General features: G+C 46.2%; 1 protein-coding gene across 9 annotated transcripts in view; it reads right to left on the reverse strand.

Moving 5' to 3' along the window:
* LOC147619888 (uncharacterized) overlaps positions 1 to 14,481 on the reverse strand; it is a 32,051-nt gene extending 17,570 nt beyond the window's left edge. For 2 of the 9 annotated variants that reach the window (XR_015270099.1, XR_015270098.1), the window contains exons 1-3: positions 13,895 to 14,481; positions 9,585 to 9,677; positions 7,887 to 9,461 (exon numbers count right to left, since the gene is read on the reverse strand). Coding sequence is in view for 5 of the 9 variants with exons in the window: in XM_086825742.1 (XP_086681868.1) it covers positions 7,887 to 9,677; positions 13,895 to 14,450 (2,347 nt within the window). In the remaining 4 variants the exon portion in view is untranslated. Of the gene's footprint in view, positions 1 to 7,886; positions 9,678 to 13,747 lie in introns of all 9 variants that reach the window. The other 7 variants (XR_015270097.1, XR_015270096.1, XM_086825743.1 and 4 more) reach the window with 6 other exon arrangements.
* Between the last annotated feature and the right edge of the window lie 821 nt (positions 14,482 to 15,302).

The following is a 15,302-nucleotide window of genomic DNA, read 5'->3' on the forward strand; positions in this document are numbered from 1 at the left end:
AAGGAGATGGATGCCTTGAAGCAGAGGCTGCATCAAACCTTTGATATGAAGGATTTGGGTGATGCAAATCACATTTTGGGTATGCGGATACTTCGGGACAGAAATCAGCATGTGTTGTATTTGTCTCAGAAGGAATACATTGGCAAAGTTTTGCAGAGGTTCAATATGGACGGGGGGAAGAAGACTAGTACTCCTTTGCCTCCATATGTGAAACTCAGTGCTATGGACAGCCCACAGTCAGATAGTGGCAGGGCTGATATGGCCAAGATTCTGTATGCTTCAGCTTGTGGTAGTCTCATGTATGCCATGGTTGCTACTAGGCCGGACATTGCATTTGCAGTGGGAGTGGTTAGTAGATATATGGCCAACCCTGGCAAGAAGCATTGGGAAGCAGTGAAAGGTGTCATGAGATACCTGAAGGGCACACAGGATATGTGCATTTGCTTTGGCAAACAGGATGCATTAGTGCATGGTTACACGGATTCGGATTATGCCGGTCATCCAGATAACCGGAAGTCTACTACCGGTTATGTGTTTACATTCACAGGAGGTGCTGTGTCATGGATATCCAGGATGCAGAAGTGCACTGCCTTATCTACTACAGAGGCCGAGTATATTGCAGCCACAGAGGCTTGCAAGGAGGCATTATGGCTATCTCGGTTAGTGGTTGATTTGGGCTATACAGGGGATATTCCATTATTGCATTGTGACAGTCAGAGTGCCATCCAGTTGGCAAAGAACCTTGTCTTTCATGCAAAGACGAAGCATGTGGATGTGAAGTATCACTTCATCAGAGAGGTGATAGAGAACAAGCAAATTCAGCTTGTTAAGATTCATACGGATGACAACCCGGCTGATCTGTTGACAAAGAGTTTGCCTCCGGAGCGGTTTGCTCATTGCAAACACTTGATGGGCATTGGATGAGGCCAGTTTCAGCCTTGATATGGCCTTGTATATTATCATGTACATGCTGATTTTTTCTTTTCCTTTACTTAAGGGCACTTTGCCTTTAAGTGGGAGGTTGTTGGGGTAAAGGCATTATGCCCACCCTTATAGTGTGTACAAGCCCATAAGTTATAGTACATAGTACACTTAGTACTTTTAATGTACTAAGTGCACTATGTGTACAAGTGCAATATACATGTGTGATAGGGGAGTCACACACTCATATTCCCATGAGTTGACTTATCCCCACAACTCTCTCTCTCTCTCTCTCTCTCCCCCTTGTGTCTCTGTGTATGTCTCCCACACATGAACTCTAACCCTAATTTCTTTCTCTCCCATTCACCCTCTTCACGATGTCGACCCAAGAATCCGAGTTGGTGCCCCTCGTGGAACGCGAAGGCTCGCCGGCTACGGAAGGCACTGATGCCGATCTTTTTGACGAGTTTGTGCCATTGGGTTTACCACCTGAACGGGCAGTAGATCATCGTATTGACTTGATCCCTGGTGCTCATCCTGTGAGTATTCCACCTTATAGGATGAGCCAAGCTGAGGAAGATGAGTTGGCTAAACAACTCGAAGATTATTTGAGGATGGGCCAGATCCGTCCAAGTAAATCACCTTGGGGTGCACCTGTGTTGCTTAGGAGAAAGAAGGACAATACTTGGAGAATGTGTATCGATTACAAGAGATTGAACAAGCTGACAATTAAGAACCGTTATCCTCTCCCTAGATCAGATGACCTAATTGACCGGTTAGCAGGAGCGCAATATTTCACGAAGATAGATTTACGCACTGGCTATCACCAGATACGTATTCATGAAAGGCATGTCGAAAGAACCGCCTTTCGGACTAGGTATGGCCATTACGAGTTTCTCGTATTACCTTTTGGGTTAACCAATGCTCCAGCCACTTTCCAGCAAATGATGAACGATCTTTTTCGTGAACATTTGGGAAAATTTGTGGTGGTGTTCCTGGATGATATTTTGATTTATAGTCGTACTCTTGAGGATCATGTCAGACACCTCATGATTGTCTTATCTATTTTGAGACAGAATCGATTATATGCTAAATTGAGTAAATGTGAGTTCTTTATGACCGACATCATTTACTTGGGACACGAGATCACTAGAGATGGATTGAGCATTGACTATGACCGAGTTCAGAAGGTTTTGGACTGGCCTATACCACGAACAGTGAAACAACTTCGTTCTTTTCTCGGTTTTGTTGTTTTTCTTCGGAAATCTGTACGGGAGTACTCTCAGCTCACACTACCGATGACCGACTTATTGAAAGGTCGTGGACGTAAGTCCAATCAGCCTATCACTTGGAATAACGATTTGGATATGGCCTTCAGACTTTTGAAAGATAAAGTCAAGGAAGCACCTATCTTAGCATTGCCTGATCCTAGTCGGCCTTATGTTCTTGAAACTGATGCCAGTGACTATGCTATCGGGGCTGCTTTATTTCAAGATGGTAGACCGGTTGCTTTTGAAAGTAAAAAGCTAGACGACACTCAATCTCGTTGGCCAACCCTTGAGAAGGAGCTTTATGCTGTGATTCATGCTCTCAAGGTTTGGAGACATTATTTATATGGCTCCAAGTTTGTGGTATTGACTGATCATCAGTCAATCAAGTATGTGTGTGATGCGGATGATTTGAGAGGTAGGAAAGCTCGTTGGGCAGAGTTAATGCAAGATTTTGATTTTGAGATCCGTTATTGGAAAGGGTCCATGAATAATATTGCAGATGCGCTTAGTCGGATTAGAGAGGTGAATACTTTGTCGTTCACCGAGATTTCTACTGACTTATTTCAGTCATTGAGAGGGCTTTGCACGACTGATAGTTATTTTGGTCCATTTTGGCAGAAGATCCAGGACGGGAGCTCATTGATTGACCAAGACTCGGTGACTGCGCAGTCTACCATTCAGGCTGCAGGAGGTCAGTGGATGATTCGGAATGGTTTACTATTCCGTAATGACAAAATTTGTGTACCACAGATCCCGGACATTAGGTCCAAGATTCTGAGGGAGTGTCACGACGCCCCTTCTGATGGACACCCTGGGGTACACAGGACGCTATCATTAGTGAAACACACTTTTTATTGGCCGAAGATGAAAGGGTATGTAGAAGATTATGTTCTCAAGTGTCAGATTTGTCAGGCAAATAAAGCTGAACGCTTTAGACAGGCTGGGTTGTTGCATCCTTTGCAAATCCCAGGTAATAAATGGGAAAGTATTTCCATGGATTTTATTACCGGATTGCCAAGAACACATCAAGGCCATGATTCTATTTGGGTTGTGGTAGATCGCTTGACAAAAATGGCTAGATTTTTACCGACCCGGAAGAATATTACAGCTACGCAATTAGCTCGGCAGTTTATCGAGCAATTGTTTAGACTGTACGGGTTACCGCAGGACATAGTCAATGATAGGGACTCTAAGTTTACGAGTGACTTTTGGAAACTTGTTTTTGAGAAGTTGGAAACAACTTTGAATTTGAGTTCCTCTGATCATCCTCAATCTGATGGCCAGACTGAAAGAGTGAATCAGATTTTGGAGGATATGCTTCGAGCATATGTATCCAAAAGACAGAGTTCATGGGAGGATTATCTTCCTATGTTAGAATTTGCATATAACAGTACTAAGCATACGAGTACAGGATTTAGTCCTTTCATGCTTATGTATGGTTTTCAACCTAGATCACCTGTTACAGTAGGATTCTCAGGACTTCAGCATGATGCAGCACGTAATTTTTTGCAAGATATGCAAGAAATGTTACAAGTTGCAAAGGAATCTATTAGAAGTGCTCAAGACCGAGACAGGTTTTATTCTAATAGACATCGTTCACCTAGAGAGTTTTCTGAAGGAACGATGGTGTATTTGCGAGTTCCGAAAGATTCCGAGACTTTACGGACAGGTAGATCTCCGAAATTATCCCCTAGATACTGTGGACCATTTCGTGTTACACGACGGATTGGTTCAGTTGCATATGAATTGGATTTGCCTTCTCATATGAAAGTTCATCCTGTATTTCATGTCAGTAGACTTAAGGAAGTACTGGGTGGAGCAGATCAGTTAGTTACTCCTCAAGAAATTATAGATGTCCAGGACATGACATTTGTTCCGCACGAACCTGAAAAGATTCTTGGCTTTCGTAAACGAAGATTGCGTCATACGCTTATCACGGAATACAAGATCAAGTGGAAGGATCGTGTTGAGGAGGACGCTACATGGGAGACATTGACTGCTCTTCAGAGAGATTATCCTGGCTTTTTAGTGAGCTCAGGAGTGAGCTCTTAAAGGAAGGGAAGTATGTCATGTGCACAGTGGGTATCTACCGTGTGCTATACGCATGCAAGACTAGTTTCGAGGCTTGGGGAAGCTTGGAACTGGGCAGGCTGGTTGACGAGCTGAGTTAGGGATATACTAACGGGCGGGCACCCAAGTATGGACGGGCGGGCGGCCAAGTGTGGACGCCCGATGACCGGCCAAGAGCCTATAAAAGGGTGGCCAAGGTTAGTTATTGGATGACAGAGAGTCTGGCGAGTTTGTGAGAGCTCTATGGTCTTGGAGCCTGGATCTAGTGCAGACGTGCACCTGCTTTATGCAGCCGAGGCCGGCAGCAATCTCGAGGCCCGTGTGGGCAGCTTCGTGGCGGTATGGGACGTCGCGAGGAGGAGATTGGTCGGTACATCAACCAAGTTAGCTCAGCTCGTGGCTCGGTTGGGACAGCCAAGACTGTGGGCTTGCCCACGGCTGTCGTGGTTGGGAGGTGAGTCAGGCCTGCACCCCCTTCGTTGTTTGTTTGTTCGTTTGTTTGCAGGATTCGAGTTTCGAACCAAGATCGATCACGAGGGAAGATCCGTGGGGATTTGACACGACTTCTCCATTCCGCCACCCCCTTTTGAAGCTGACCATGCCTACCTCTCTTTCACTCTTACCTGCACACCACCCGTCCCTCCACCACCTCCCCCCATCTCACATTACACTCACGGCCTCTTTGATCACGAGCTTGACCTTGTTTACTCCAACCACATCTACCGCCAACTCCAGGATGTGGAACCTACTGTCCCCCGATCCACCCTCACAACACAACTCACCACCATACTCCACACATCCCCCACAACTTCTTTCATCTGCACGCGGCGGTCTACCGCCAAGCCACCTTGCGGTTCCATGCCCCAAAACTGTTGGTATGATGACGAATGTCGGGCCACACGCTCTCGTCTTAAGCATGAGGTACGGATTGGGCAAATCACGAAGCACCAAGCGCAACGGATTTCTCAATGGCTCACCCAACGCAAGAAACGGGAGTTCTATGCTCGAAAAGAGGATGAGTTATACCGACTTTTCTCAGGGCCGAACTGCAAAGAGGCATGGAGGAAACTCCGAGAACATCGCCCTCCCACACCTATCACCTGCCCAGACACATGGCACTCCTTATGCACGCTCCCTCTATCATATCCCCCATCAGCCACCCCTACCCCCACCACCTCCACCTTCTTCACAAAGGGCATGGTCCTCAAGGCCATTCGTAGACTACACAATGGGCGAGCCCAAGATCATGAGGGACTCACTGCCGAGTACATCTCGCATGCCCATGATACCCTAGTGCCCCTACTAGCCTACATGTTCAATAGAGCCCTTTGTGAAGGATTTCCACCCTCTTGGTCCCCATCCTCAAAGCCAGAGATCCACTTGATCCTAATAACTACAAGACGATCATGATTGGCCACACATTGGCCAAACTCTATGGATCAGTGCTAGAGGCAGAGCTCAGTTCATTTGCAAAGAGCCAGGGATGCAGAGCCTCAGGATAGGTTGGCTTTCGGAGGAGCTACTCTACCCTTGAACACATCTTCACCCTCCGTGCCATCATCGAGGAGGGTAGAGCATGACACCAGAGGATTTACTGGTGCTTTGTGGATTTCCGCAAAGCTTTTGATACTGTACCCCAAGCCCGCCTCTTACACCGTCTACAGGAGATCGGAGTCCCATCTGACATGGTTTGGAGCATCATCGCCCTCTATGAGTCCGTCACCGAACGAGTAAGAGCCCCAAGAGGTACATCACAGGAGATTTCCAGCACCATTGGGGTGAAACAGAGCTACCCTCTATCACCCATTCTTTTCGGCCTCTACATTGATGAGATCTCGAGCTTCATTGATGGATTAGGCGGGGCTGGTCCCACACTGGCAGGCATATTGATCCCCATACTACTTTATGCAGATGACATCGTCCTCCTCTCAGACTCAGCTGAAGGGCTTCAGAGACAGTTGGATGCCTTACATGACTTTTGCACTCAACAGGACCTCTGTGTTAACCTTGGTAAAACCAAGGTAATGGTCTTCAATACCTCTCACCCCGTCACATCCATATTGAGCTTCACATAGAGAGGGGATCTCGTGGAGATTGTCTCATCCTATGTCTACCTTGGTCTCACTTTCAGTGGCCCACGCTTTACCATGCTTCCCGCAGCACATGCTAGAGTGACGCAAGGATATGCAGCCTTGAGCCTACTTGAGCGGCAATGCTTCCAGGCACATTTCCAGGAGCCCAGGACGAAGGGCTGGCCCCCATGTCATGATGTTCTCCCGTATGATCCACAGCAAACCATCAGCCCCACACCAGATTATCCAGGTAGAGTTTGTTGCAACCTCGATGGTAGTGGAGGCACTCTTCCAGACAGTCACGTACCTTCATCGCATCAGTCACATGGATCCCCACAGGTACCCGAGGCTTGCCCTGGAGTCCTCCAGACAGCTAGCACTTGAGGGGCACTCTGGAGTATGGTATGCACTAGTTTCCACTTGGTTCTCAGTATATGGGCTCTGCATGGACCGCCTACCCCCCCTTCAGTACAGTTTGGACTCCCCTTAGACAGGTAGAGCTGAGCGCATCTTCAGAGCCGGGAAGCTCGTACGGACACCCAGAGAGGAGAGGATCTGCCGACTATGCCACACAGAGGTTGAGACGGAGGAGCATTACATATGCCGCTACCCAGTATACTATGAGATCCGCAAGAGGTTTCACTGTCTATTCGTGAGGGATTCGGTCCACTCTCCAGGATCATTGACTTCCAGGACCAACGTTGCCTAGGCCTCTTCCTGCTTGAGCTCCGCAGACACAAGGACACCTTCTTGAGACACGCCCCAGGCACCCCGCCCCCTCCCTCGGCAGCCAACCATCACCAGTTTCTTCCGAACCCAGGAGGTGGAGAACACCGACATAGTGGATCTTGTGGACCCTCCACGAGCTGCTCTGGACCTACCCCGCCCGAGAGGAGTTACCTCGGACCGAACCTCTGCACTCCAACGTGCCCGACGCCCTCGACTCCCCCGTCGGCCACAATCACCTCATCAGTTCCATATCCAAGACATGCTCCACCGCCATCGAGCTACCTTTCCACGTGACATAGCTGAGGGAGACCTCTCAGCCATACTCATCGACCCCATGCTTGACATTTTGGAGAGTGGTATACCATCTACTCGGAGCTGATGTTGCTCCCATGTTTTTATGTTCTTAGTATTCCATGACGAGTTTCCATGGACAGTTTTGTATCACCCCAATGAGATAGCTATATTTATGATTTCATTCTGTTTTATTTTCCATTCCACGATGAGATATGCCATGGACATTATTGTACCACTTTGGTCTCATAGGCCCATTGGGTCTTTAGTAGACGCTTAATATATCTTTCTTTCTTTTCTCACAGCCAATTCTCATACTACACATAGCGCAATCATCTGCGAGATGGTGCCTCATGCAGAAAGTGACATCTAGTGGAAAGCTTTTAACAGGCTCATTCTTGGCCTTGATGAGATCATGCGTACCACTTGGATCTATAAGATATAAGGACACTGTCTTACAAATAAAAAAAGATCAACAACTACAAAAAGTCAAGAAAAAGTTAGCATAGTGAGAGAAAGTCGCTCAGCTCACCTGGTGCTAAATAGTTAACAAAATCCCTCGGATCTGGTCGGTTGTTGGCCTTTTTGTTTAGGATACCCTCTGCCACAACAACTGTGTCAGATTGTCTTACAACTTGCAAACCAGCAACCTTAGCTCTACAGTTTTCATCCAGAAGGATATTGCTGGGGCAGAGTTGGCAAAACACAAACCGCTTCTGCTTTCCCCAACGATGCAAAAAAGCAAGGCCAAGAGCAACATCGACAGAAATCCCCAGCCGCTCCGCCCAGCTTAGAGAAGTGGATTGAGTTTTACCATACAGATTATCATATAGGCTACCCTTGGACATGTATTTATAAACAACAGCAAGAAAACCAGGTTTATAACACCAATCAAGTAGTTGCATCACATTGGTATGATTAACCTTCCTGAGAATTCTGCAATCTTTCAAAAAATGAGGCCGGGTTTCCCAAAAGAGCTCACGATTCAAAACTTTGATGGCCACATTCTCTTGTTTGGGCAGCTCCCCCCAGAAAACCTTGTATCGAGAGCCAAATCCAATGATATTCCTGTTGCAGAAGTGCTCAGTTGCCGAGCGGAGATCCATGTAAGAAAATCTTGCTTTCTTTCCACAACACCGTAGCATTGGTGAGAAGTTAACATCACAACATTCTACAGCTTCCTCGAAAAGCTTGGGCCGAAGGATCCGCAAAAGCAAGCACGACACCAGGATAAGGAGGGTCCCCACCCCCAACAAAGCCACAACCAATAAAGGTATATACTTAAGTTGATCTTCTTTGGATTTGAGAAATTGATAGACTTCTTTTCCTATATTTGCCACCATGTTAGGCGAAGAAGCACACGTGATGTTCAAGACCGGACCACAGAGGCCCTTTTCATCCTTCAGATACCCTGACTCAGCAAAGCGCCGGAAAAGAGGAATATCTAAAAGAAGGCCCGATAAATCATTCTGTGACACGTCAAAAACATCAATATATGTCAGGTTTTCAAGAGATCTTGGGAGAGAGCCCATCAACTTATTGTGAGACCCATCAAAATACGTGAGGCTAGATAGGCTGCCAAACGTGTCCGGAATAGGTCCGGCCAAGCTGTTATGCGACAAATCCAGCACGGACAATGTGATAAGATTGCTGATCTCAAGAGGTATGTCTCCACCTACTCCATTGTGGGAAAGATTAAGGTATTGTATGTTTGGAAGGCCTTGTATGGAAGCTGGCATGCTTCCATTCAAGCGATTGGAAGAAAGATCCAATATTTTAAGGGAATAAAAACCTCCCCAGCTTTCAGGTAAAGCCCCTGATAGCCTATTATTGGAAAGATCTATTTTCTGAAGGCGCTCCAAATTCTCAATTGAAGAAGGGATGCTGCCTGTGAGCATGTTGTGTGACAAGTCCAGGAAAGAAACAAGAGATGTCAGTTTCCCGATACCCTGAGGAATAAATCCTTGAAGCTTATTGTTTGATAAAGAGAGACGCTCCAAAAAGGCCAAGCTTCCTAAGCTTTCCGGAATGCTTTTCCCAATCTGATTGTTGCTAAGATCCAGCATTATCATGTAGGTGGCAGCACTTATTGAAGGTGTGATGAAGCCTGTGAAATAATTGTCATTCAGTAGCAGGTGGGTCAGATACTCCATTTTGCCAATGGCCTCAGGTAGACCGCCTGTCAATTGATTGTGGCCTAGGTCAAGAACCCTTAGGCGTGAAAGCTCACCCAAAGCTGCCGGAACATCACCATGGAGGGCATTGTCTGAAAGTTTCAAGACCTCCAGCTTACTGCATTTGAAAACTTCTTTTGAGATAGTCCCTGTGAAGAAAACATACCTGTATTAATGCAATTAAAGCAGTCCCAAATACATTTTACATGGTCAGTTTGATTCTTTTAACAGTTCAAACAACTCAGTATGTCAAAACCCTAAATTATGAATCACGTCTAGTAAAAAGAGCCTGGCTTCAAGTGCAAAGGCTGCCTTGTACACCTAAGCAGCACGACAATTTCCCTGAATGGGCTCCAAGCAACTGCAGACTGTGTTAATGAAATCTGCCCATATGGTGCTTCGTACCTCCACAAGGGTGCCACATCCCTCCAAGGCCTCCCTGCATCGATCACACCACCAAATGTGCCAAGCTGTGAGGCTACTCGTCTCCTATCTCAAGTCCCTAGCTGTAGAAAGATCCCACGATATGGTCGGACCACACGCAACCCCAGGCCGAATCCATCCTCGTAATGCAAGGCCACGGTGAGCTGTCACCATAGGCATAGAGTGACACCTTGCATGGGCAGTAGCTCTTCTGAAGCTGTCCTCAAAACTATACAAGAACCTGTTCTAACACACCCTGAACCATCCACTTCGGCTGCCTATTGAGGTTGTGACCATGCCATCAAAGCTAAAATTCACTTTCTCAACCAAGGCACAAAGGTCCTAAACAGGAGCCTCCTAAGCAGGAAAATGCTCACCATCTAGGCCCATAATGAAGACCGTGGGGAGCAATTCATCATGGAGACCAATCACCCACAACAAAATATGCCAGGGTGAAGAGAATCAGCTCCACTCTCTAAGAATAGCAACTCAATAATGAGAAACCAAGCCCCCTTCAATTTAGTCTTCTGTTGTATCTCTTGCCTTGTCAAAGAACACAATGGTAAGCATGTGGTCACAAGCCCCACTCAATCTTTTTTTTCCGGAAAAGAGACTTCTATTAAGTATGAAAAAAATTTACAAGAAAGGAGATTTCAGATCAAGCAAGGGGGAAATCTCAACCGCTGCCAACAAGGTCCAATATGAGAGGTAGTGAAAAACACGCCATGGTCCCACTCTCACGAACTGGCCACATTCTCTTTGTGCAGCCCTCGAAGATCCATGAATCCTAGCTCAAGTAGCCATGAGCATGTGGATAATGTCATACCAGATCCTACAAATGCACAGTGTAGCATAAACCAAAGTGTCCTCCATGGCCCCAGTGCACCTAGCCTTCCAAATGTGTGCATTCTTCAACGAATAAGGCTCCGTTTGAGATAGTCTATGGCAAGGTGGTTCTTCCTTCCACCTGCGTTTTTTTTTTTTTTTTCTTGAGGAGAGCCCAAGCTACAGTCCTTGTTGATGCCTTTCCCTCTTGCACCCTCTTTCAGCATATTCCCAAGCCCTGTGTGGCTGCCTTTTCTCTCTATATCAAATCTGCATTTTTTGCTTCCCTCTTGTGGTAGCCTCAAGGTTGGAGGTGCAATCGACAGAAGCTTCTGTGTTTTTTCCTACAAGAGGATTTTTGGGTGCTGTCCAGCCTCTTAGGGCTGCGTTTTGGTGGGAAGAAGAGACCTACATCAGCGTTTTTTGATTTGGACAGTTCTTTATCTTATGAGGTTTGGTCCTATTGATTGGATCAATGATGACAGCTTCAAATTTGGCTCCCATACCACTTTCTTGTTATTTACTAGATGAGACAGACAAGTTGGATGGTGGTAACTTTCAGTCATGGAAGTTGCAGGTTACTTCTATTCTCAGGGAGTATGGTTTGATGGAGTTTCTCTCGTACAAGAATCAATGCTTGCCGGACCTTGCCTCTACGGAGGATGTGTGTCGGTGGAGGAAGACTAACGGACAGATCTATGGCTTTCTCCTCCTGAATTGTCAGGATGCGGTTCTTCGACACTTCATATATGCTCCTAATGATGCGTCTACTTTCTATGTGTGGCAGTTGCTTTGTGACCTGTATGGTGATGCCAGTGATCGGCAGATGGTTTCTGCTTCTGGGTGCTATGCAGCGTGATCTTATGGATACTTCTTTTGGAGATGTTCCTACAGCGAAGGATAGTGGGCTAGTTTTGCTCACTGCATCTGAGGAGTTTGTTTCTCCTATTGCCTTGCCTTCAGTTTCTGTGCATACTTCTCCTTGCCAAGATGATATCTCTGGTAATGTTTTTGAGGAAGACAATAGGCTATCTTTGCTCACAGCTTCTAAGGGGGATTTGTCTCCTATTGCTTCGCCTCCGACTCTTTCTTCGTCAACTAATGACCAGGATGTGTTGCTGGTCCCTTTGCCTTCTATGGAGAAGCCTGCTTCTATGCTGTGTGATGCTATTGAGGAGGCTACTACTACTTCAGTTACCACTACTGTGAACGTTCCTGTTTTCCTTACTCTGTGCGAGGATTCTGGATTGTGGTCAGGTGTATCCGTGACCGTGCCTAGGGCACAGTGGTACTTCCAGGGCAAAGGATTGGGATTTGGATTTGGTTGGGCTTCTGGAGTCCCAACATCAGTTTTCAGAGGGGGCAGTTGAGTTCTTACACCTGGCGATGCCGACCTTCGAGGAGGATGCTATTGTACAACATTTGGCTACTCTTGGTACAGAGTTGGAGCAAATGGACTCTATTTCCTTTGAGGGTATTATCTTCTTGGAGCACCAGGCTTCTAGGGATTTCTGTGGCACTGTGTTTACATTTGGGTTTGGCACCGATATTTGGAGCAACACGACGCAACCTACATGGTTGTTTTCTTCTAGAGAAGCAGTGTACCTGGCAACTTGTTCTGTTGCTTTTGTAGTAGCTGAGTTGCTGTGGAGATTGCTTGTGGAGTTTTCCTGGTACCTGTTGTTGCTGCATTCTTTTGTCTTTGACAGAGGACGACTTCTTCGGCTTCTCGCAGAGTTTGTTCAGCATCTGGTGCTGCTGAGAGGGGGTGTTAGCACATTCATCCCCAGTTTCTGCCCATGTCTGGTGTCCTTTTGGTCCCTTTTGCATGGCCCTTGATTGTGGGCTGGCCACCCTTATTTTATATATTTTTCTAGGATTTTCCCCAGCTTGGATGCCTTTTTCCCAGTCGGCAAGCTTCAGTTGTCCAGTCGGCCAGCTTCTACAGTTCCAGTCAGCCAGCTCTCCCCACCGATAAATAGGTGGGTTGGCCTCTCACTTTTTCATCTTGCCTAGTCTATCTTTTGCTCCCTCACTTTTGAGACTACTTATGTCTCTTTCTTGGGTCAGTATATTCAGCATAGTTGCTCCATATCTCTCTCTCTCTTGCACTGTCTACTCAGCACACTCTAGTGCTTATTTGCTTCCGCTCTGTGCACTCTCACTCCCCTAATCAGGATGCACCTCATAATCTGCTACAGAAGAAAGTCCTTCCAAGGCTCAGTGCCAGGAAGAAATCCTCTAACAACAAGCTTGCAAGACATTGACAAGATTATGCCATGGCATGCCCTGAGTAGGCCATAATAACTACTTGGAATGAAGCCACACTTTCATAGCTGAAAATGGCTCAATTGAACATAAAATTCCTCAATAGTAGCCTCCTGTGTTGGAAAAAGCCAAGCCTACATTAAGACCATTGAAAGCAAATCATTGTGTAGACAAATAACTCACGATGGAATGTCTCCCACAAAAAAGGTGGCTGCTGAGGGTGGCAAGAGGGGGACCAGCTCTACCCACTCTCTAGGAATTGTAGACTCATGCCAACGATGTGGTCATGAATCCCCCCTCAATTTGGTCGTGTGTAGAAGCTCGGAGAAGAACCACGAAGAGCCATATAATTGTGCAGGCTCAGAATGGCATGCTCCCAAGGGAATATGAGAGCAGTGTCAAGAGGCCGAGAGGGTGAGGCAAACCAAGATATTTCAGATCAGGGGTTTCTTCTCCTCCATTGGCTGTGGCTGAATTTGAAATAATTATAGCTGGAGCCTATGCATCATGTCAATGGGGATGCATTAAAAACAAACCGACGATAATATGAAGGAAGACATACATACATGCCTCTCACCTTGTTGTTGCTATGTCAATGGTTCCAACACAATGTAAAGGAAGATGTATAAACATACCTCTCATCGTGTCATGTGAATGGGGAAGCATTGAAAATAGTATGAAGGAAGGTGAACATATATCATACCTCTCATCATGATGTCACTCATGTCGATGGTGCCAACACAATGTAAAGGAAGATGTACACAGAGTCATCTCAGCATGTCATGTCAATGAAGATGCATGTAAAACAAACCCGATGATAATGTGAAACAAGATGTAAATATATGCATACCCCTCATTAGGTTGTTGCTCATGTCAATGATTCTAAGGGCATCCCCGTCACAAGAAGTGCCAGGGAAGTCGCCTTCAAACTGGTTATTAGAAAGTATGAGGGTTTTCAAGTAGGTAAGCTTCTGGAAGGCAGGAAGGCTTCCAGTGAAGGCATTATTACTCAGATCCAAAGTCTCAATAACAATGGCATCACCAATATAGCTGGGCAGTTGCCCTTGAAACCTGTTTCCTGTCAAGTTGAGTGTTCTGAGAAACCTTAATCTGCCCAATTCTTTCCAGAGGGTGCCCAAGATGTTTCTGTTGGGGAGGGAGACAGCTCTGACCACGGGTACCCCTGTTTTGAGGACGCTCACATCGCATTGGACGCCCTCCCAGTCGCATGGGCGGGCGGGGGAGTTTAGCCTCCATGAGTTGAATGCCCTCGTGGGATCCTCTTTGATGGCCTCCTTGAACTTGAAGAGGAGGATGGCATCCTCCGTGTCCACGGAGGCTGCTGTTGCCACCATCGTTACCAAAAGAGATATGGTGATCGGGCTCGCCTGAGCGGCCCTAGCCATGCGGCAATAACGCCCAGCAATTGTGAGAATTTTTATATTTAAATCCGGAAGAGTATATATGGAACGATCCTAGAATAAACTTTTTCCTAATATTTTAGATTTTGATTAACAGGACGTGGGTTAAGCTAAATGAGCACCCAAAATGTTTTTTTCTTATTAATTAATTAATTTGGGTTAGTAAACCATAGGAGGAAAGTTTTTTTCCTAAGGTGCATTGCTAAGGTTTTATGAATGAATTTTTCTTAAAGACATAATTAGAAAGAGTTGGGTTTGGTTATTTCTTTAATTAGAAAGATGGATTGTCATGTAGATATAGGTATATGTGGCAGGCACTCATCTCTCTCCCACCATGCTCATCGGTTGTACCTTATCAAGATCAAACCCTCTCATCATTATATGCTTTTTACAAGTTGCCGACTCGTGCTTGCGCTCCATGGCCCCCATCTTTTAGAGCTAAGGGTCGTACACAACCTTGTCAGCCATACTACGTATGCGACCGACAATGTCCCACTTGGTTGAGCCCAATAGAAGCTGGTGCGACTTCTCCAGCTCCCGAATGGAGAGCCATGGCCATGATTGCTCCCGCTTGAACCACTGCCTCAGTGTGATCGATACAATGCACACAAGCTCTTTATAAAGAGGTAGAGGTGGCCATGAGCAGAGCTCAAACCTCACTCCCCATAATCTAGCAGCATGTGGAGCTCCATGGTCTCTCTGCAGGCATGGAATCTGACCTGCAAGAAGTTGCGGAAGGATGGCTTTTGTTTGCTAAAGTTCACACTCAGTAAAATTCGGTGCCCGTGCACACTTGAATAAAAAGCATGAATATCACACTTGAATAAAAAGCTAAAT

The sequence above is a fragment of the Cibotium barometz genome, chromosome 32 (genome assembly GCF_041138505.1).
Source record: "Cibotium barometz isolate CiBa-2024 chromosome 32, ASM4113850v1, whole genome shotgun sequence".
Taxonomy (NCBI): Eukaryota; Viridiplantae; Streptophyta; class Polypodiopsida; order Cyatheales; family Cibotiaceae; genus Cibotium; species Cibotium barometz.